At 48.4% G+C, this 23,067-nt stretch overlaps 1 protein-coding gene and 1 long non-coding RNA gene across 3 annotated transcripts; both read right to left on the bottom strand.

The window, feature by feature from the left end:
- Window positions 1–435: 435 nt before the first annotated feature.
- Window positions 436–10,358, bottom strand: LOC130389003 (uncharacterized). 2 transcript variants are annotated; one of them, XR_008896493.1, is made up of 6 exons: window positions 10,345–10,358; window positions 5,952–6,193; window positions 5,321–5,472; window positions 4,175–5,043; window positions 3,459–3,500; window positions 436–3,374 (listed from the first exon to the last, which is right to left on the bottom strand). It is a non-coding gene; the product is annotated as an uncharacterized LOC130389003 (long non-coding RNA). The 2 variants fall into 2 exon arrangements; XR_008896492.1 differs by lacking the exon at window positions 10,345–10,358 and adding an exon at window positions 6,918–8,344.
- Window positions 10,359–12,860: 2,502 nt separating this feature from the next.
- On the bottom strand, window positions 12,861–22,940 carry LOC130389786 (uncharacterized). The gene is made up of 6 exons (XM_056599724.1): window positions 22,753–22,940; window positions 15,154–17,166; window positions 14,091–14,166; window positions 13,836–13,964; window positions 13,158–13,296; window positions 12,861–13,049 (listed from the first exon to the last, which is right to left on the bottom strand). The coding sequence occupies exons 2-6, from the start codon at window positions 17,012–17,014 to the stop codon at window positions 12,861–12,863; spliced, it is 2,394 nt and encodes a 797-aa protein (XP_056455699.1). The 5' UTR covers window positions 17,015–17,166; window positions 22,753–22,940.
- Between the last annotated feature and the right edge of the window lie 127 nt (window positions 22,941–23,067).

The following is a 23,067-nucleotide window of genomic DNA, read 5'->3' on the forward strand; positions in this document are numbered from 1 at the left end:
AGAAGTTTCATGGATACATATATGGGCTGCCTACTTTCACATCAGAAACAGAATCACCAACCACTCATCTCTATTTACAAAAAGAACCTGACTGACATGTCACCCAGGATTCAACGTATAATGATGAGGTTACAAAGATATGATATGTATCTAATCTACATGCCAGGGAAATACATAGTCCTGGCTGATGCACTGTCTCGAGCACCCACGCCGTCCCAAGCAGCTTGTGCAATCAAGAGAGGCACAAACAAAATCGTCAAAAGAGCTTGAAAGGCATGTAAACTTAATTGTCTCTTCTCTCCCAGTGTCAGACACGGTGCTCAAGAAGATTACACAGGAAACTGACAAGATGAGACCTGCAGGCAGTGGCAGCAAAACTCCAAAAGGGTGACAAAAGGCACACTCCCACAATACTATTTCCATCAGGGCAGAACTGAGTGTGGCAAACGGCCTACTGCTGAGACAAAATAGGATCATCATCCCAGCATCTATACGGAAAGATATGCTCAGCAGAATCCACGAGGGGCACCTTGGCGTAGAAAAATGCAGAGCAAGGGCACGGGAAGCGGTCTACTGGCCAGGTATAAACAGAGACATTGAGACACTGATTAGTAAGTGTGATACATGCCAAAGACGGATACAAGCAAGCCAATGAGCCAATGTTGATCCCAGAAATGCCGAATGAGCCATGGCAAAAAGTTGGAACAGATCTCTTTCATGTAAATGGAAACTTTCTCTTAGTGATTGATATCACTCAAACTATCCTGAAGTAGCATAACTGAACCGCACATCTGCCAGTGCTGTTATAACTCACATGAAAAGCATCTTTGGCAGACATGGCATTCCCCAGATAGTCCAAAGTGACAATAGTCCGCAGTATAGCAGCCAAGAGTTTCAAATGTTTGCAGAGGAGTATGGGTTCCAACACACTACATCGAGCCCTCTCTATCCAAAGGCAAATGGTAAGGCAGAGAAAGGAGTGGAAATCGTTAAAAGACTTCTAAAAAAGGCTGCAGAGACAAAATCAGACCCTTACCTTGCACTGTTGACCTATCGGGCCTCTCCTCTGGGATCGTGAGCATCACCCTCAGAGCTCCTCATGAACAGAAAACTGCGCAACACATTACCACACATGCCAAGAAAGAAGAAAAACAGAGTACACACACAAAAGCACATGCAGCTGAAGTGGGCACAGAAAAAGCATCATGACAAGACGGCCAGGAGTCTCACACCTCTCTCAGAACACGACGTGGTCAGAATCGAAGAGCCCCACACATGGAACAGAAAAGCAGTGGTGCTCGAATAGGTCGGTCCGAGGTCGTACACAGTCAGAACGGAGGATGGACATGTACTCCGGAGGAACCGCAGATGCCTGCTCAGGACTCAAGAGACATTTAGAAAGCAGTCACACGCAGAAGTGACAAACCCTCCTGACGCACACCAGGATGTGCAGCCCACAGAGCATCAGACACCAACATCAGAGACAGGGGCACCTGTCTGACGTAAGTCTAGCAGAGTTAGAAGATCAAGAGTGATGATGGGCTTGTGAGAGTATTTGTGTTTAACATATGTGAGTGTTGCTTAACCTGAAAATAGTCTTAAAGTAAAGGTTATGGTAACATTAAAAAATAAAAATAAAAGAATACTGTTTATTGCCTTGGTTTCCTGAAATAAGAGGATATACTGTTTATTGCTACTGTTGCATATCTGTTACTGACTTTATTACCTACCGTTACTTACTGGTGTTACCTGAAATAAGAGGTTTTACTGTTCATTACCACTATTACCTGAAAGAAAAATAGTACAGTTAATTTACACAGTACAGTCAATTAAGGTTACTTTCTAAAACCTCTTATCTGAAAGAAGGGATTAATTGTTTACCTTGTTTACCTGTAAGAAAAGCTTTAGGTGTGGTAGCCCTTTAATGGGTTTAGGTGTAGCTTCCAGGTCTAGTCTTGATATAGCCTTGGGCCTACTATTATTTGACTTTTAATCTCAGAGAAAGGAGGATGTAATGATATGCATGTTCTGTATACATGTTATATGTTATGACCACTAGGTGGCAGTGTTGATTACTAGATCAGATGGAGCTAGACTGAACGACAGAAGAAGTGTAACGGGAGAACCATGAAGGCTGGTAAAATAAAGTCACCTACTCAAAAATATCCAAAGTTGTTTATTTATAATAACTTTACAACAACCAATCTGATAATCTTGGCCAAACATAGAAACTGATTGGGAAACATTAATTCGGCTGCATAAAGTAACATCACGGCCAATCATTTTTAGATTTTCAAGCAAAGTGCAATGTTCTTCAAGAGAACCAATCATAACTGAAGAGCTGTCGGACACTGTCAATTCATCGGTCAAAGGGCTACCCATTTTCCAGTTGAACATTTGTTGCATTTGGTGTTTAAATGATAAGGTTTTTGAAATATTCACAAAATTGAAAAATATTTAGTCATCTTATAGTTGGTATTTATTCCTTCAAACATATTCCTCCCCGTTTCAAATTCCCCCATCAGACTTTGGACAGCCATGTCATTAGAAGGTATGTGACACTTAAGTAAAGATACAGTTTTCTCTTGCAACCTATCCAGTGCCCTGCTGAGTAGCTCTTCAGTGCATGTAATATTTCTTTGCACATCAATGAGGGTGGAATTAGAAGATGAATATATTTTTGCAGCAAATTCTGCCGCGCGTTGTTGATAGTTTTAAGTGCTGTCTAGTGAAAGGTCCTCATCAGTCTCATGAGTCTCATCAACTGAATTAGAGCACAGTGGTGAAAAGTCCAGTGATATGTCAATAAAATTTGTATTTGTGGTTTGAGAATTAGGTACACCCTGGGGATGGTTTCTCTTAGCCTAGGTGCCTAGCGTAGGAGTTGAAGTTTTGGTATGTTCGTTGGCAAAAGTTCTGACTGCAAACAATTGTATACTCTTGTCCATCAGAGAGCGCATGTACATTTCTAAGATGGCGGATGAGTTTTCTGACATCTTTCACATCAGTTTTACACTTGGGACAAACGTACATATTATTTATTTGTTAGGCTACTTAATAGCTTGGATCTTTGAAATAAGGTCCACAACCTTAGCTGTCTTCGCACTGGAGAGGGGCACTTCGTAAACATGCTCAAAGAAGTGAAACACAGATGTCAGTTGGACAGGATATACTGCGTTGCACACCCAAATCATTTGAAAAAATTTCCACAAGACCTATCATAAATGTACACAAAGGAAACAAACCTACCGGCTTTATATCCAAGAGGTAGGCCAAAGCTGACTTTACACTGCATTTGCCGTAGCCTTTCCCTCTCCCTGATGAAGTTGGAGGCAGCAACTGGATGAGCTTTTGAAGCGCTTTATAGCAAGACGCTGTAGCAACAGAACAATTTGGTTAGATCTTTAACTCAAGTCAGTTGTTTCGTAAGACACCAGCTTGACAGAAAATCATCATACCGTCATTCGCAGGAACTGGTGGCAGGCCTGAAGGTTCACTCGCTGTGGATATTTTCAGAATATTTGGAACGATAGTTGTTTTTGTAGTTGCAATTTTTGTTAACGACTTATCTAATTTACTTCAACTAGCTATGAGCAATAGAAATCGGGGAGTCCGGAAAAAGTAATGACAGAGACTTTATTGTTACCCACAAAATAGGTACAACAGAGCCGAGCATGTGGTTTTGCAAAAGACACACTGACTGGGGCTCCGATCCCAGTCCCTCTTATCCACACCAACTGAGCTGTCATGCATGTGATATATGACCTTCCTGGTATATGTTCAAAATGGCCTTACATTCCCTTACGTATGTGCTCATCTCCTGTAGTTAATCTAAAAATGGGAGGATGTCAGTAGTCTGGGCCCCAAAGTCCTTGGTGCCTTATCAGGCCATTACTCTGGGTCCAGGTGTGGTTTCTCTACATTCCACCATTAATGTCTATGCCTGATGTATATAGGCCTGATAATACTCATAGTTAATATAAAAGTAATGGTTAATTTCTCCCACATTTTCCATTTTAGATTGAAGACATCAGCTTTACCAGGAAGGATCCTCCCAAATTCTGTATCAAACTAGAACATTTTGATTAAAACTATAATAGGTTAAAGGGGATTAATTCATTTCGATTTTTTCATTTAAACTTTATTAAAAAAAAAAAAAAAAAGTCTTACTCACCAAGTACGGAATGTCCACAAAGCGAGGATACTCTGCAAAGATTTCCTCCACCGCAGTAATCCACAGTCTTCGGTTGGCATACGTTTTTTCCATGCCTTCTTTGATGGTGCTGATGTTTTCCTGACATGCTCTCATTCTTTTTATAATGCTCTTCCATTCTCCTACAGTGTTTCCCACAGGAAATGCTTTAGTTAAGGTGGTGATTGTCTGAGGAAAACAACTTAGTACAGTTAAGGTGGCAGGGGTGTGTTGTTAAGGTAGCCACCTTATCTATAAAGCACTGGGAGAAACACTGACCTATCAACTCCTCCCCTTCTATAGGCATCTCCACTGTAATTGATGCTCTAGGGTTAGTTGTTGTAGGCCGACTACGCTTGCGCTGAAACCGATGTTGATCATCATGAAGATTGCGCCTGAGATTCCTAAGCCGCATCTCAATGAATCCACTATGTGATATTGGGTCATAAAAATGCTCCTGAATCCCAGAAAAAAACAGCAAAAACAAAACAGTTTTTAGAAATAATTTAAATAATGTATATATCAATAGGCCTACATGCTTGAAATTGATAGCCATCTATCAGCAGGTTTTCTCTGGAGGTGGAGATTAAATATTCATGGTATTCCATATATTTCAGAATCGTTTTGAACTGTCCTACAAAGTATGATATATACAATTTGCAATTCGTACACCTAATCCAGGAATTACACTTATTTCAGTTGAGTCAGTTCAGTTCCTGCGTTCAGTTCAGTTCCTGCATCCCCGTCAGGTGTCTAATTCTTCATTCTCATCTTCCATTATGACTTTCAGTGACGGGAAAAGTGTAACCATACACCTAGCCAATCTGGATTTGTCATCAGTTGGTGGATAACTGTTGATTAAAGAAAATATATAAGTATAATTATATGTATTCATTATGTACAGTAACATGACTTAACACTATAAGAAAGCTGTAACCAGAGAATTGTTCAATGACCATATTGACCATAAATCTTCTAACCCTTTACCCCATTAAAAGTGGCTTTCAAATGGACTCAACTGCCACAATGTTTTTAAGCAAACGAAAGGGCAGCTGGATAATAGCAAATGACCTCTGTCTACTAGCACATTGAAAGCTTAAGTAACTAAACAATGATACATTAACTTACAATCCCTTTCTCTCAATCAAATCACTGACACACATTTTCACAAGGAGCTTTCTTGAAGTCTCTGAGAGCATTCCAGAAGCTTCATAGTCTGCCAGAACACTTGCACCTTTCCTCTCAAGTATGGATTTCAGTTTCTCAACGTCGATGGGATCCTGTTGATGCAGAGAAAACAAACAAGCAAACCAAACAAAAAACACTTTAATAGCCAAGCAATTTCTTTACTCGCACATAACCATACACAATCACCAGTCATTCAATATAGTGGTTGTAAGTATTAGTTGTTATAAGTATTTATGCTTGTGGATAATCCCTCTTACCTATGCCCACTCTGCAGCAGCTAATGTATTTTTCCATTCAAAATCTACTGCTATCTAATGTTATCATGCCATGGTGTGTATACTGTAGGTTGATTTGCTGTTGCAGCCACTGGTGCATCAGATTGTTCTGCCTTAAATATTGAGTGCATACTTTCAGGGATGAATTTACAAGTTAACTTACATAGTTCATGCATGTTATGGATAAATTCAAAACAATAATACTGATGCACATTACAATGTCTGTGTAAATTTCAGGCAGCTGCATGTTCATATTTAATTCTTTGTATAGGCCTAAATAGATAAACCATACATACCAACACTGACGAGCCACATGACTTGAAATATACTTGGAACTTGTCCATGTGTTCCATATTGTCACTGCTGTCTGTGTCTATGAATTCATTGAAGTCGGAATTGAATTTCAAAATTGTGTTCCTGTTCCTGACTTGCAAGCATCTACTAGCTCTCCTACAGATCTCAGTTGAAATACTTTTCTTCTTATTTCCTTGTCCTCCAGGAATATGTGAACAAGGAATTTTGGGAGCTCCATTTAGAGCTGCAACAGAGCAAAGAAATTATTTGAATTTTCACATTAGATTGCACAGTTACATGATCAATGCACACTCAGCATTTAGTTTTCAATAGTCAGAGTACTTCCAAACCTACTAATACAGGCTGCACAAATATACCACTGGCCAGATTCAACAACAGGATGTACAGTACATGTCAGACTGAGACAAGGGGAAGGGAAGTATGGAAGCATATATGTAGCAAAATTCAAATGGCAATGCAATTTGGAATTCCATTATGCATTTGACAATGCATTATGCAATTTTATAATGTAATTTGTAAATACGTTATTCAAAGTGTATTTTTAAAATGCAAAGTGACAATGCAATCCTCAATTAAATTTGCAAAAGTTCTAACAATACAAATAGAATAACATTTTGTCAAATTCTTTGAGTTCCTTTATACAAATTGAAAAGCTATAGCGTCCCCGTGATTGCAATCCACTTCGCCACGCTCCGTGTGTTGCGATATTCAAATGACATTTCAATCCGCAAAACGGAATCCAAAACGGAATTGTCAATTGCATAACGTAATTACTTATTGAATTGCAAATTGCAAATTGCATTGCCATTTGAATTTTGCTACATATATGCTTCCATAGGGAAGGGTACACCTTGTTCAATACTTAATTTTCTTCTATGACTTAAAGATTCCTCTCTTAGTATAACAGAGTGGCAACAATGAGGATGTGCAGAACATAATTCACCTACGTTTAAACGCTGTGATCCTCCTCATAGTAGCCATGATTTGAGAGGAATATGCTTAGGGTATCCTAAATCTAACATTACATCCATGTTAAGCAGACGGAAAAGTGCATGGTAAAATGCAGAGCCATCTCTATAGCTCTGGTAAAATGTAGCGCTATTGAGGGCGCCGATTTACCTATTCCTACCGTTCGGAATTCAATACAGTTTGATGGTTGAATAAACCAAAAGCTGTGTCGACTCCGAAATATTATGAATCGTAACGACTGCGTGGCTAGGTTACTTGTTTATGTTTTATGTTTGGGTCTCGCGGAGGGAGAAACTGAAGTTAGTTACTGTCGAGTTACCTACCATACCTACCTACCGTTAGGATTTACCATTACTATTCCTACCGTTCAGAATTTATTACAGTTTGATGGTTGAACAAACCGTGGACTAGGCACTGCCTCCGCTGCCTCCGCCGCCTCCGCCTTGTATTTACAGTTTTTATGCACTCTCTACAAATTACGTGATTTTGTAATTCGTCAAACACCTTATATCCAAACCATTTCCATACTATGGAGAAGTTGGTCTTTCGCTTACAGGGTTAGCCCTAAAGGCTGGTTTATGCTCGGTTACGTAAGCGTAAGCGCAAGCGCAAGAGGCCCTTGCGCGCCCTTGCGCCCCCCTTGCGCGACTTCTCACGTCTTGCGTGCGTCGGGCGATTTTTCTAGACTTGCGTCATTTTTTACGTAAGCTTTTACGCGAGCCGCCCCGCCTGCCAAGGCTGTGATTGGTTTGCTGGTCTGGTTACTACTTCCTGTCTGGAGTATCACCCGGCAGGTCATATACAAAAGCATTAACCTGAAGTGAAGTTAACTTTGCTGCCAACACATTATGTCGTTTTAAAATGTAGAGAGATATGCACATTTATACAACCCCAATGATCAACAACTTCATCACCCCTGTTCCTCTGTCTGTTGCCATCATTCACTGTGTATGGGGAGAACACGATCTGGCACATAAACAAACCAACGACTCCCACAGACAAAGACGTCATTCTCGAGGTCGTCTTCAACGAAAAACTTTCCTCCACATATTACTCCACCTACTGTTCTGGCGGTAAGTTGCTTGGCAACACGCGCAACCTAAAAGGGAGCATGAATTGCTTTGAGTAAATTTTGCGCAACTACGTAACACCAACGCTGAAGCATGCAGCCGCCTTAAGGGCCCTTACATAGTCGACGCGAGCGACGCGCGTAAACGACGTGAGTGACGCGAGCGTCGCGCTTCCTTTCATAGTCTACACAGCATACGCGAACGTCGCGGGCAATGCATGACATGCAATACACCACTCACGCCATGGGTGGCAGCAGAGTCACGGTGTTTTCGCGGGGGGACGTTTCCAGGTGACGTTCCGATCAAAGTGGCTACGGAAGATGAGTGATGAAGCGCAGAGATATGCGGTGGTATGTGCGCCCTTTAAATACCACACGATATCAGGATGGGGAATTTGTTTCTCTGGTGCTTCCAATGCGAGCATGGACGAGGAGAGGACTAGTTTCCAGTATTTTCGGATGTCGGCGCCAAAGTTTGATGATCTCCTTTCGCGAGTCATCCGATATCTTCCCGACTCACCAAAACCGGCCCTTGTCAGGGAGCAGCTGGCAGATTATTTTTTGTCAGATGCTGGCGTGTTTCCCCACCAGTACAATGTGCTACGATTGGGTATGCGCAACTGTACCAATAAATGTATATACATTGGTCACTTGGAAGCATGACTTTTGATTCATTAGTTATCATGTTACACAAGTTACCTAATTTGGTTTACGTCAACACTCATTAATTCATATCCATATAAAATGTTTATACAACGAGCTATTGCCTTGACAGATGAATTAATTATTTAAGTGTAGGCCTATAGCCAAAGGCTTTAAGCTATAGCGCATAATGTCCCACAGAAATTATATGGTAGGCAAAATTATTAGAGAAAAGGGGTTTATTTTATCAAATACAGAAATAGTCCCACCATACACGCACACATTTCTCATTCACTATACACTCACGCTTTCAAATTTCATTCACTCAAAGAGGCTATACTGAACTTATGTTTCACACAGAACATGAACATTTATGTTCACATAGAACGTGAACACAAAACATTACGTAATTAATTCAAATAGGCTAATTCTAAAACAAATAAGGCCAGCAATAGAACGAATATCGGGTGACAAGAAGATCATTCAAATGGCTCACAATCCCGCATCAGCTGTCTGATGTCGCGCTTCAAAATAGCACTTTGACCCTGTGGAAGGGTTCGCATAAATTGGCTCAGATAAAAGTAAGTTAGTAAAAGAGACGTCAAGTCATTCTTATCACGTTTCCCGCATCCTCTCATATGTTCTTCTGTAAATATAACCTATAGTAGTAATAATGTACAATATTTGCAGTATCGCCCCCACCGACAACGCTTGGTATTGCATGGTTCGGCGCGTCGCGTATCAAAATTTGGAGGACGCGTTTTTGCTACGCTTCGACGCTTAATGGCGGCCGAAGCGTCGCGTAGCGTAGCTTTTTGGACGCGTAGCGTAGCGTTGCGTCGACTATGTAAGGGCCCTAAGCGTCGAAGCGTAGCAAAACGCTTAGGGCTTAGTTTGACGTAAACCAAATTAGGTAACTTGTGTAACATGATAACTAATGAATCAAAAGTCATGCTTCCAAGTGACCAATGTATATACATTTATTGGTCAGTGCGCATACCCAATCGTAGCACATTGTACTGGTGGGGAAACACGCCAGCATCTGACAATAAAATAATCTGACAGCTGCATCCCTGACAAGGGCCGGTTTTTGGTGAGTCGGGAAGATATCGGATGACTCGCGAAACGGAGATCATCAAACTTTTGCGCCGACATCCGAACAATACTGGAAAATGCCCTCTCCTCGTCCATGCGTCCATTGGAAGCACCAGAGAAACAAATTCCCCATCCTGATATCGTGTGGTATTTAAAGGGCGCACATACCACCGCATATCTCTGCGCTTCATCACTCATCTTCCGTAGCCACTTTGATCGGAACGTCACCTGGTGTAATTCCCTCAGTACAAACGACAGCAACGAGTTTCCTTTTTGTTTACTGGCAGGATTTATTTGGTCATCCAGACCGTGAAAACTGTAATCAAAAACATTAATACACAAATACAATAATCACTAGTCAAAATAATAACAAGCCATACAGTAATATCCCAACATTGTCCCTGGTAATGTCGTCACTTTCAATTAGGCTACTGTAACACAATACACTATGGTTACATATAATACAACAAAACACAAAGACCAATCTAACTAAGCCCAAATGTGTTAGCCCTTACCGGTGTAGCCCTTAGCTGTATAAACAAACAATTTAATAAAACAAGAACAGAAACACACACACAAAAAACGTCAGCAAAACATACCTTAGTAGCTGCATTGCAATGAGGAAAGTTGTGTAGCTTGGCATTACTCTGTAGGATGTTTATCTTGATGCTAAGAGCTATTTTGCAGATGCATCAGCACTGAAAAACATTTACTAAATCAGCGGACTCCTTTGGATGAGTGTTACGCTAAAGTATGTCCTGACGGAAACGGTGCGATACAAAAACAAAAGGTTCCGCTTCTTTAGAGAACTTTGGTTCCTACCAAAATAAATAACGCAGAAATACCCCGCGCTGACTGAACACAGAGAGGGCAGTTACACTCCCACAAACATATCACATGTATATGATTTCTTCAACTATGAGAGACACAATACTGCGTAGAAAGGATAAACAAAAAAAAACTAAACTTCCCCAGTCCTTGGCTTCCCCAGAGACGATCACCATGACTGCACCCTGTAGGGAGACAGATAGAGAGAGAGAGGGGAGGAAAGAAAGAGAGGAGGTCGGAGTCTTCAGTCTGCTTCATCAGCGTCACCGTCTTATGGATGGGCCTTTCCAGGTGTACAGGTTTGGAGATACGCTTTCCTTTCTCATCAAGGGTTGAGTCGCTGATGAGCAACTTGAGTCTTCGCACCTTCCCATCCTTTCCTGGGTACACTTCGATAACCTTTGCCATCCTCCACTGGTTACGTGGTGTAGTATCATCTTGCAGGAGTACAACATCGCCGACCTTTGCATTCCTGCGATCTTTGGTCCACTTCTGTCTCCGTTGGAGGCTCAGGAGGTACTCCTTCTTCCATCTGGTCCAAAAGTGGTTGGATAAGAATTGAACTCGACGCCATCTCTTGCGTAGGTATAGATCTTCCTTGACGAACTTCCCAGGAGGTGAGCGAGTATCGTGGACTTCATGGTCAAAATGTGGTTTGGTGTCAGGGGCTCTGGACTGGATGAATCATTTAGACAATCAGTGCTCAGAGGTCTACTGTTCACTATTGCCATGACTTCATACAGGAACGTTCTTAGAGAGGAGCAGTCAAGCTGCGTAGCTGACTGTTCTAGAATGGACGTCAAGACACTTCTTATGGTGCGAATTTGTCTTTCCCAGACGCCACCCATATGACTTGAAGCTGGGGTGTTCATGATGAACTCACATCCAAGCTGCTGAGCTCTTCCTGATCCATTTCTTTCAATGCTTCAGCAAACTCTCGTCTTGCTCCGACGAAGTTTGTTCCTTGATCACTTCTTATCTGACGTACCTTTCCACGAATGGCGATGAATGAACGCAATGCGTTAATGAAGGCATCCGTGGTCATATCGTCAAGCATCTCAACGTGAACCGCTCTGGAACACATGCAGGTAAGTAACAATCCATAACGCTTTAGCTCTTTCCTTCCTTCCTTTACGTAAAATGGTCCAAAACAGTCCATACCGCAGTAGGTGAATGGAGGAGCTGTTTCCATTCTGTCCTCTGGAAGACATTTTCTGCTGTTCTGTGCATCTTCTGAACTTCCTGCACTTAGTGCACTTGTAGATATGGGATGATACAGCCTTGCTGCAGCCCAGTATCCATATGCCATTAGATCGGAGCGCATTCATGGTCATTCCTCGTCCTTGATGGTACACTCTTTCATGATAGTGCTTGACAAGTAAATTTGACACATGACTGTCCTTTGGAAGGACCCGCTGGATGCTTCACCTGTGGATGTAGGGCAGCATGAGTTAAGCGGCCTCCAACTCTGAGGACACCTTGGTCATCCAGGAATGGACTTAACCGGTGCAACTTATTGGCTTTGCCCTTGACTGGCGTCTCCTTGTCACTTTGGAGTAACTGTATATCTTGTGAGAAGGTTGCTTCTTGAACCATCTTGATTATTGTCAACTCCGCTTCTCTCCTTTCCTCCAAACTGCAGGCTTCACAGGACTTGGCTGAAGCCCTTTAATTTCTTTCACATGGCGCTGGAGTCTGGCGATAGCTTTCACCATTTTGGACCAGTCTGAAAACTTGTGTAGGCGATCTAGCAGCGACTTGACTTTCTTTCGCCTGGGTGTCGAGAACCTGGACCTTCTTAAGCTCAGGATCGTCATATGTGATCTCTCCCACCTTGACATCTCCACTTGGTAACTCCTTCTGCCAAAGAAAGTCTGGGCCTGTGAACCAGTTAGAGGATACCAGTTGCTCTGCTGTGAGACCTCTTGAGGCGTAGTCTGCTGGATTATCTTCTGAAGCCACATACTTCCATTGTGTAGACTCTGTGCTTTGCTTGATGCGTTCCACACGATTTGCCACAAACACGTGAAATCTTCTGGCTTCATTATTGATGTAACCAAGGACCACTCTTGAATCAGTCCAGAAGACTTCTTGTAGGCATTCTATTTCCAGTTCTTTCTTGAGCATGTCACTGGTGCGGACAGCTACCACTGCTGCTGACAGCTCGAGTCTTGGTATGGTTGTGACCTTAGTAGGAGCGACTCTCGACTTTCCCATTACAAAGGAACAGTGGACTTCACTTGACGTACTCACTGCTCTGAGGTACGAGCACTCTCCATAGCCTGACTCACTGGCATCGGCGAAAATGGTGGAGTTCGTAGTGTTGGACCTTGAAGCTTGATGGAACGTAGCATCTTGGAATCTTCACCTCGGCTAGATTTCGCAGGTCTTGAAGCCAGCTTTCCCACAGAGGTCGTAGGTCATCAGGTAAGGTGTCATCCCAACTGAGCTTGTCACGACACATCTGCTGCAGGATCTGCTTTCCCAACAAGATGAACGGTGTCACAAATCCAAGAGGGTCGTAGACTGAAGCGACTGTGGACAGGACTCCTCTTCGAGTAAGTGGATTCTCCTTGACGATTACTCTGAACTGGAACTCATCAGAATCCACGCACCACTGCACACCGAGTGCTCTTTCCATGTGCAGTTCACCCAGTGCCATGTCCTTGTCTTTGGCAGCTGCAGCACATTCTTCTTTTGGGATTGCGTCTAGGACCTTCTTGCTGTTAGAGATAAACTTATGCAGCCGGAGTTTGCCTGTGCTGCAAAGTTCTCTTGCTTCTTTCACCAGTTGGATCGCTTGGTCTTCGGATGCTACACTTGACAATCCATCATCCACGTAGAAGTTCCGTTGAATGAACTTTATGGTGTCGTCACTAAAGTTTCCTTGTCCTTCAGCAGCGACATGCTTCAGCCCATAGTTGGCACAGCCAGGTGACGATGCTGCACCAAACAAGTGGACTTTCATCCGATAGATGGAAGGTTGGCTTTCGAGATCTCCATTGTCCCACCAAGGAACCGCAGGTAATCTTGGTCTTCTGCCTTAACATGGAACTGGTGAAACATGCGTTCGATGTCACACATGATTGCCACAGGACCTCTTCGGAAGCGATACAGAACTCCCACCAAGGTGTTTGTCAACTCAGGACCCGTCAGGAGGTGGTCGTTCAAGGACGTTCCTTGGTACTTGGCGGAGCAATCGAAGACAACACGTATCTTCCCAGGCTTTTGTGGATGATACACCCCATGATGCGGAATGTACCAAGCAGGAGCTTTGTGGATGTCTTCCTCCGGGACCCTTTCTGCATCTCCGCGTCTTATGGTCTCATCCATGAAGGTCTTGTAGTCTTTGTAGTACTGGTCGTTTCTTCTCAGCCTTCTTTCTAGGCACCTGAGACGATGGATAGCACAGATCTTATTATCAGGTAAGTTAGGTCTTTCTTTCTTGAATGGCAGCGGCATTTCGTAATGACCGTCACTCTTTAACTTGATGCTCTTTTCCATTTTTGACAGGAACCTTAGATCTTCTTGAGAGATGGGGCTGGTTTCCGACTCTCTTTCAATGAAGTCAGACTCCAGCATCTTGATGACATCTGCAGGTAAGAGAACTTCTTTGATCTGTGTCCTACAGACATAGTGCACTTCCTTTGTGAGGTCTGAAGAGGACGGTAGACCTGGCATCACTTGCTTCACCATGGACTTGGTGACTTATTCCAATTGCATCTCCATAGTTGAGACACGGGTTGCCATATCCCACTACACTCCAGCCCAAGTCTGTCCTTTGTGCAAACGGCTGGTGTTCCTCACCAGGCACCACTTGTCTTGGAACGAGGGCTTGGGCACAGTTGTAGCCAATTAACAGGCCGACATCACAGCTTTGCTGAGGAGCGATCTCATCTGCAATGTGTTCAAGATGAGGCCATGCTTTCGCCGTATCTGGTGTGGGAATATGGTCTCTGTTTGCAGGGATAAACTCTCTTGAGTAAGTCACTGGAAGAGTGATTATCTTGTCTGAATAAAAACCTCTAACTTGTAGACCAGCTAGCTTCCGACAGGACACGATTGTGTTTCTTGAAGCCAACGTGGAGAGGTTTAGCTGAACTGGTTCACTCCTAGCATTGAGAGCCTTCGCTGTCTCGTCGAGGATAAAGGTTGTGTCACTTTGTGTATCAAGGAGTGCGTACACCAGAACTTCACGACTTGGTACACTTGTAGATGACACCCACACTGGAATTATTGTGGAGGTATGCGTGTCTCCAACATTCTGGATGACTCTAAGTGCCGTCGCCTCACGTGATGGTCTCTCTGACTGGTCTTGTGACTGTTCATTCTTCCTTTCTTTGTACTCTTCTTTGTCTTTGTCACTGTACCTTGCTCTGTCAGATCTTGTAGACATCCTTTCTTCCTTGGTGCGATCGTCATGAAGACAAGTTGGGTGTCTTCTCTCACAGGTGTCGCAGCTGTCTCTTTCTCTACAATCTCTAGATCGGTGGCCAAATTTGAGACAGCCAAAACACAATTTATTTTCTTGAACAAACTTGATTCGCTCCAAGATTGTCCCTTGCATAAACTTGTAACACCTTTGTAGACTGTGTCCTGCCTTCTCACAGAAGACACAGCTTGTGACGACGGCTTCTCATCTGAGGTGGTTGCTAACACCTTTGCTCCAGGACCTCCGCTCTTTACACACTTGTCTGGAATCCTTTCACTTGGCTTAAGAGCATGAAGAGATGTTATTGGGCTGCAAGCGATTTTAGCTTCACGTGTGAGAAACTTGACAAACTGGCTGAAGCTCGGGAACATGTGAGTGTCTTCTTCTGCTTCTATGACTTTCCTATTCCACCTTGAAGTCACCCAGTCTGGGAGTTTAGAGAGAATTTTCTGGTTCTCGTTGCAATCATTAAGTATTTCAAGACCTCTGATCTGAGACATGGCTGCCTCACAGCAGCGCAGGAAGTCGGCGAGTTCTTGAAGTTCCATACTGCCTTTGGAGCTTATCTTGGGCCACGCGTCGAGCTTCTCTCTGAAGGCCTTGGCGATGAGGAATGGATTGCCGTATCGCTCTTCTAGGATGTCCCATGCTGCATAATATGCTGGCTCTGTGCCAAGTAAAAAGTAGCTCTCTATGGCCCTTTTAGCAGATCCACCCACATACTTGCGTAGATAATATATCTTCTCTTCAGCTGGTATGTTCTTCCTGTCAACAAGCGTCTGAAAGGACACTTTCCAGTCGTTGAATCGGAGTGGGTCACCACTGAACACTGTAGGTTCAGGTAGAGGAATGCGACTCGCACTGATGGCTTCTGCGAGCGCTTTGACGAGAGCTGTTGTGCCATCTTCATATTTGTTTTCTTGCCTTGCTTGTGCTACAGCTGGTGGTGTAGAATGGTGCCGCAGTGGGCTAGTTTGAGGCTTGACTTCTTCTTTCTTCACAGAGACACGATGGAGAAGAACATTTATAGTTTGAGGCTTGACTTCCTCTTCTTTCTTCACAGAGCCACAATGGAGAAGATAATTTATTTCTTCATCTGAGCCGTCGCCCTTAGTTGCCGGACATGAATGTATACTCTGGTCATATACTTGCTGTCGTGCCTCGGCAGCCTTTAGCTTCTTAATAGTCTCCAATCGATCTAGTTCTCTGCGCTTGGCTTCTAGCACTCTTTGTCTCTCTGCATTTTCAGCCTCTTGTTTGGCTTTTAGCTGAGCGGCTTCAACTTCCAGTCTCTGAAGCTCTTTAATATAATGCTCTTGCTCCAGCTGTACTTCTAAGGTGGCTTTGTTGGCAGCAACCTCAGCAGCTGCACTCTTCCTGCTTGCAGAGGAGCACTTAGTGTGGCGAGAGCTAGTGCCTGTCCTTCCTGAGGCTACAGACATTACCTCTTCAATGACTCGATGTTCTTCATGTCTTTGACTTGTAGTATGCCTATGGGCTGTAGCTTCCTCCCTTGCATCTATAAGGTCCATTGCATCCTTAACCATCTTCTTTGTTACTGTTTCACAGGTGTCGATTTTGCGACGTGTGTTAAGGTCAGGAACCTCAAGGCGTTTCCAATCGTCATAAACGTCATTTAGACTCCTAGAGGTATTGCGTACTTTAGTAATTTGTCCATCTAGCAGGTCGTCTGAGCACTTTCCACTCAGCGCTTGCTTGGCTTCTTTAGTGGCATCCTTCCACTTCTCATAGCACACACTGAACCGATGTGCAACCTTTATTACTTGCCCATCATGCTGTTCTTGACCCTTTTCCGTCATTCTGCGGACTCTTTGGCCTAATGGTGGCTCTTCTGAGGAAGCGGGGTTGTCCACTATGATGCCTTCAGTGGCTTGTGGCTGCACGGTTGAGCTGTGCTCGTGCACACACTCTGTCTTGTCAGGTGCGTGTGACTCCATGTCTGGGAAATGTACATCTGCAATTGTGTGCTCTTCGCCATTTCGGGACATCTTACTTGCCTTACTGTTGTCATTCACTGCTCTTTGGTGCTGTCTTCGTGAGCAGCTAAGTTTTCACTGTAATTCCCTCAGTACAAACGACAGCAACGAGTTTCCTTTTTGTTTACTGGCAGGATTTATTTGGTTCATCCAGACCGTGAAAACTGTAATCAAAAAACATAATACACAAATACAATAATCACTAGTCAAAATAATAACAAGCCATACAGTAATATCCCAACATTGTCCTGGTAATGTCGTCACTTTCAATTAGGCTACTGTATACACAATACACTTTGGTTACATTGTGGCAACCCCGATCCAACGGAGGAGTTCGAGCCCCGCCAGCGCCCTCTCCGCGGGCAGGTAGTCAGGGGGAGATATGTGCCGCTCGGCGCAGCGATGCGGGAGGGAGCATCGAGCGCACCCGCGCAATCACGGAGATGCGGAACACCCGGCGGAGCAAGACAGCGGAGGGGACTTAACGGCCGCGTGGACACCAGTCAGGGGAACGCGACCGAACGGGAAAGACGCAGTGGGTGGAGATTACCCGAACCCCCGCTAATGCCAATACGCTTCCCCCCAGGACTAAGCCGCCGAAGACGCCGGGGATCGAGACCCCGCCCCCCGCAGCAGGACCAGACCCGGCGCGGTGTCCTTTATTCCCAGACCAGGAAGAACCTGAGTTCACTCCTTTGTTCCTTTTTTTGCATGAGTGGTTAACCGAAATAAACGAACGTTAACCTACGCCTTGTTTGGTCCATCTCCCCTGGAAACCTCAGCCGCCGACGATCGGGGTTGCCACAGTGGTGGTGAATGCAGGCAACGCGATCCTACGGCAGACCCTAGAGGACCATGAGTCAACCCGGAGTCCCGGCCGCAACGCGGGAGGAGGAGATCGAGGTGTTGCGGCGATGCATGGCCCGGATGGCTGAGCAGCTCGCACGGGAGCCGTCTCACGCCGCCCCCACGAAGCGGCTCACCAAACTGGGACCGGACGATGACGTTGAGGCATACCTTGAGATTTTTGAGCGGACCGCGGCCCGTGAGAGGTGGCCAGCGGACCAGTGGGGCTACATACTGGCGCCTTTCCTGTCCGGGGACGCTCAACGCGCCTACCGCGACCTCAGCACGGCCCAGGCGGCGCACTACCCCACGCTCAAGCGGGCCATCCTCGCCCACTACGGCCACAGCCTCCCAGCCCAGGCGCAGCGGTTCCACGACTGGGTGTACGACCCCCTGGGCTCGGTGAGGAGCCAGGTATCACAACTCGTCCGCCTGGCGGAGCGGTGGCTCGTCGAGGGGGAGGGTCCCCCGCACCTGGACCGGCTGGTGATCGACCGCTGCATCCGAGCCCTGCCCACCGGGGCCAAACGCTGGGCCTCCGGAAACCAACCCAGGACGGTGAACGACCTCGTGGAGTTACTGGAGAACCACCAGGTCACCCAGCGGCTGTGCGGCGGGGTGACCCCGGCCCCAGGGGGGGCGGGGGAGACGCGGACCGAGCGGCGCGGACGGACGCCGGAGAGCCAGCGCACCCAGGCACCGCCCACCCGCGCACCCGCCTACCCGAACCAGACCATCGCGGACCACCGAGGGCCCGCCCCTCCGACCCAGAGAGAGGAGTGGAGGTGCTACACGTGCGGCCAAACGGGCCACCTGGCTCGCCATTGTCCCGGAGCCGGAGACGTATCCATGCCCACGGCCAGTCCGTCCGACAGGAGAGGGGGGGTCTGCCTCCGCACCACCTGCTGGTCCCACGAGAGGACCGACACCCCCAGCCTACCGGTCCGCGTGGGGAGGCACGACACCCACGCCCTGCTCGACTCCGGGAGCGTGGTTACGCTGGTCCGACCCGACCTGGCGGACGGGGCCCCCGGGGGGAGGATCGACGTCGGCTGTATCCACGGGCAGACCGAGTCCTACAGCACGAGGCAGATCACAGTCCGGACCCCGAAGGGCACCTTCACGGTTCGGGCCGGGCTGGTCCCAAACCTCCCGATGCCCCTCTTAATCGGGCGGGACTGCCCGATCTTCGCCCAACTGCTAGGGGCCGAGCTTCAGGCACCCCGACGCCGACCCCCTCGGACCCGACCCCGCCGGCTGCGTAGCCGGCCCGCCTATATGGCCTCCCACCCGACGCCTTCCCGGTCCGACTCGAACGAGTCCCCCGACAGGGCCCCGAGAGAGGCGGCGCGACATGCCCCCGCCTCGTCCACGGTGTCCCTTCCCCCGGGGACCCCGGACACGTTGACGGGCTCCGAGCAGGCCCCTCCGCCAGACGAGGAGGAGTCTCCGCCCCTCATAGACTTCACCGACTACCCCCTGGCCGACGGGGGAGGACCCGACAAGGGAGGACAGTTCGCCACCGCCCAGCTGGAGGACGACGCCCTCCGCCACGCCTGGGGACACGTCCAGGTCCACGAGGGCCTCTCGCGGGACTCGGTGAGTGACAGGCGGTACCCACACTTCAGCACAAGGGGGGGGTTACTATACCGGGTGGTACAGAGAGGGGGTAGGGAGGTAGAACAGCTGGTCGTTCCAAGGCCGTACGTAAGCAAGGTCCTCTACATGGCCCATACACACCTATTGGGGGCTCACCTGGGGGTGGACAAGACGAGGGACAGAATCCTGGACCGATTTTTCTGGCCGGGGGTAAAACGGAACGTAGAGGACTACTGCCGGGCGTGCCCCGAGTGCCAACACACCGCCCCGAGGCCCACGGTCCGGAACCCCCTCATACCGATGCCGCTGATAGAGGTCCCGTTCGACCGGCTGGGGCTAGACATCGTAGGTCCCCTCCCCAAGACTAGTCGAGGTCACCGCTATGTCCTAGTTATGGTGGATTACGCCACACGGTACCCAGAGGCAGTTCCTCTACGGGCCGCCACCGCCAAGGCAGTGGCGAGGGAGCTAATGGTCTTATTCAGCCGGGTGGGGATCGTCCGGGAGATCCTGACGGATCAGGGGTCCTGTTTTATGTCCCGGGTGTTGAAAGGCCTCACCAGTCTGTTACAGATCCGCCACCTCCGGACCTCCGTCTACCATCCCCAAACCGATGGGTTGGTGGAGAGGTTTAACAAAACCCTGAAGTCCATGCTAAAGAAGGTCATGGAAGCCGATGGGAAGAACTGGGACCAGCTGCTTCCGCATGTCCTATTCGCCGTTCGAGAGGTGCCCCAGGCCTCCACGGGATTCTCGCCGTTCGAGCTCCTCTACGGCCGGCGACCAAGAGGGCTGCTCGACATCGCCCGGGACGCCTGGGAGAGCCAACCATCACCCCACCGCACCGTTGTCGAGCATGTGGAGCAGATGCGCGGCCGGATGGCGCAGATCTGGCCCGTGGTCCGGGAACACCTCGGTCGGGCCCAGCAAGCCCAAGCCCGGGTGTACAACCGAGGGGCCAAGCTCCGCACCTTCAACCCGGGGGACCAGGTGCTGGTCCTCGTCCCGACCGCTGAGTGTAAGTTCCTGGCCAAATGGCAAGGCCCCTACGACGTCATCGACCGCGTCGGCGAAGTCAACTACCGGGTGCGGCAACCGGGGAGGCGCAAGACCATCCAGGTCTACCACATCAACCTGCTGAAGCAGTGGCACCCACCAACAGCCCTGCGGGATCCAGCCCTCCTGTCCCTATCCGCCCAACTACCCCTGCCCGAGGTACCAGTGGGGGACCAGCTGAGCCCCAGCCAGTCCCAGGACCTGAAGGAAGTGGTCCTCCAGCACCTCGATGTCTTCTCGGAGCGGCCCGGAAGGACCGCGACCGTCAGCCATGACATCAAGACGGAACCGGGAGTCAGAGTCCGACTCCGGCCCTACCGCATTCCGGAGGCACGGCGGGCCGCCATCCGAGCGGAAGTCACCAGCATGCTGCAGATGGGGATCATCGAGGAGTCCCACAGCGCCTGGTCCAGCCCGGTGGTCCTGGTCCCCAAACCGGACGGGTCGTACCGCTTCTGCAATGACTTCCGGAAGCTGAATGAAGTGTCGGCCTTCGACGCCTACCCCATGCCCCGCATAGACGAGCTAATAGAGCGGCTGGGGCCGGCCCGGTTCATTACCACCCTGGACCTGACGAAGGGGTACTGGCAGGTCCCTCTCACTCAGCGGGCCCGGGAGAAGACAGCATTTGCCACCCCCGACGGGCTGTACCAGTACACGGTCCTCCCGTTCGGGGTGCACGGGGCGCCCGCGACCTTCCAGCGCATGATGGACCGGGTCCTACGGGCCCACAGGGAATATGCCGCCGCCTACATAGACGACATCGTCATCCACAGCAGCACCTGGGACCTGCACCTACATCACCTCCGTGCCGTCCTGGGAGCGCTCCGAGCCGCCGGCCTCACGGCCAACCCTAAAAAGTGCCACCTGGGCCTCGAAGAGGCGTCCTACCTGGGCTACCGGGTGGGGAGGGGCAGCGTCAAACCGCAAGAGGAGAAGGTGCAGACCATCCAGACCTGGCCCCGGCCGAGGACGAAGAAGCAGGTGAAGTCATTCCTGGGACTGGTGGGATATTACCAGCGCTTCATCCCGGCGTTCGCGACCCTGGCCAGCCCCCTCCACGAGTTGACGCGGAGGGCTCTGCCTGACCGGGTCGAGTGGACAGAGGAGGTCGACGAGGCGTTCTTGTCCCTCCGACGGGCCCTCTGCACCGAGCCCCTCCTGATCACCCCGGACTTCAACCTCCCCTTCGTCGTCCACACCGACGCGTCCGAGGTGGGCCTGGGAGCGGTCTTATCCCAGGTCCGGTCGGGCGAGGAGCACCCGGTGACCTACATCAGCCGGAAACTCCTGGCCAGCGAGAAAGCCTACTCGACCGTAGAGAAGGAGGCGCTGGCTATAAAGTGGACCGTGGAGAAGCTCCGCTATTACCTCCTCGGACGCACCTTCACCCTGGTCACAGACCACGCCCCCCTGAAGTGGATGGCCACGGCCAAGGACACCAACGCCCGGGTGACGCGCTGGTTCCTGGCCCTGCAGGACTACCACTTCCAGGTGGTCCACCGGCCCGGACGCGCACACGCCAACGCAGACGCACTGTCCCGGAGGGACGCCTGCCTAGGCCTATGCCGGGCAGACCCCGACTTGCAGCTGAGGGGGGGGTGTGTGGCAACCCCGATCCAACGGAGGAGTTCGAGCCCCGCCAGCGCCCTCTCCGCGGGCAGGTAGTCAGGGGGAGATATGTGCCGCTCGGCGCAGCGATGCGGGAGGGAGCATCGAGCGCACCCGCGCAATCACGGAGATGCGGAACACCCGGCGGAGCAAGACAGCGGAGGGGACTTAACGGCCGCGTGGACACCAGTCAGGGGAACGCGACCGAACGGGAAAGACGCAGTGGGTGGAGATTACCCGAACCCCCGCTAATGCCAATACGCTTCCCCCCAGGACTAAGCCGCCGAAGACGCCGGGGATCGAGACCCCGCCCCCCGCAGCAGGACCAGACCCGGCGCGGTGTCCTTTATTCCCAGACCAGGAAGAACCTGAGTTCACTCCTTTGTTCCTTTTTTTGCATGAGTGGTTAACCGAAATAAACGAACGTTAACCTACGCCTTGTTTGGTCCATCTCCCCTGGAAACCTCAGCCGCCGACGATCGGGGTTGCCACAACATATAATACAACAAAACACAAAGACCAATCTAACTAAGCCCAACATGTGTTAGCCCTTAACGGTGTTAGCCCTTAGCTGTATAAAAACAATTTAATACAAACAAGAACAGAAAACACACACAAAAAACGTCAGCAAAACATACCTTAGTAGCTGCATTGCAAGAGGAAAGTTGTGTAGCTTGGCATTACTCTGTAGGATTGTTTATCTTGATGCTAAGAGCTATTTTGCAGATGCATCAGCACTGAAAAACATGTACTAAATCAGCGGACTTTTTTGATGAGTGTTACGCTAAAGTATGTCCTGACGGAAACGGGCGATACAAAAACAAAGGTTCCGCCTTAGATAACTTTGGTTCCTACCAAAATAAATAACTCAGAAATACCGCGCTGACTGACACAGAGGCAGTTACACCTGGAACGTCCCCCCGCGAAAACACCGTGACTCTGCTGCCACCCAT

The sequence above is a fragment of the Gadus chalcogrammus genome, chromosome 9 (assembly GCF_026213295.1).
Source record: "Gadus chalcogrammus isolate NIFS_2021 chromosome 9, NIFS_Gcha_1.0, whole genome shotgun sequence".
Classification (NCBI taxonomy): domain Eukaryota; kingdom Metazoa; phylum Chordata; class Actinopteri; order Gadiformes; family Gadidae; genus Gadus; species Gadus chalcogrammus.

Coding starts and splice junctions, on each gene's coding strand:
- LOC130389786 (XM_056599724.1), bottom strand. CDS start 17,014: ATGTCCCGAAATGGCGAAGAGCACACAATTGCAGATGTACATTTCCCA. Junction 13,965..14,090: donor ATCTCTCAAGAAGATCTAAG/GTTCCTGTCAAA, acceptor CCATCGTCTCAG/GTGCCTAGAAAGAAGGCTGA. Junction 13,297..13,835: donor ATCCACAAAGCTCCTGCTTG/GTACATTCCGCA, acceptor TATCTCTAACAG/CAAGAAGGTCCTAGACGCAA.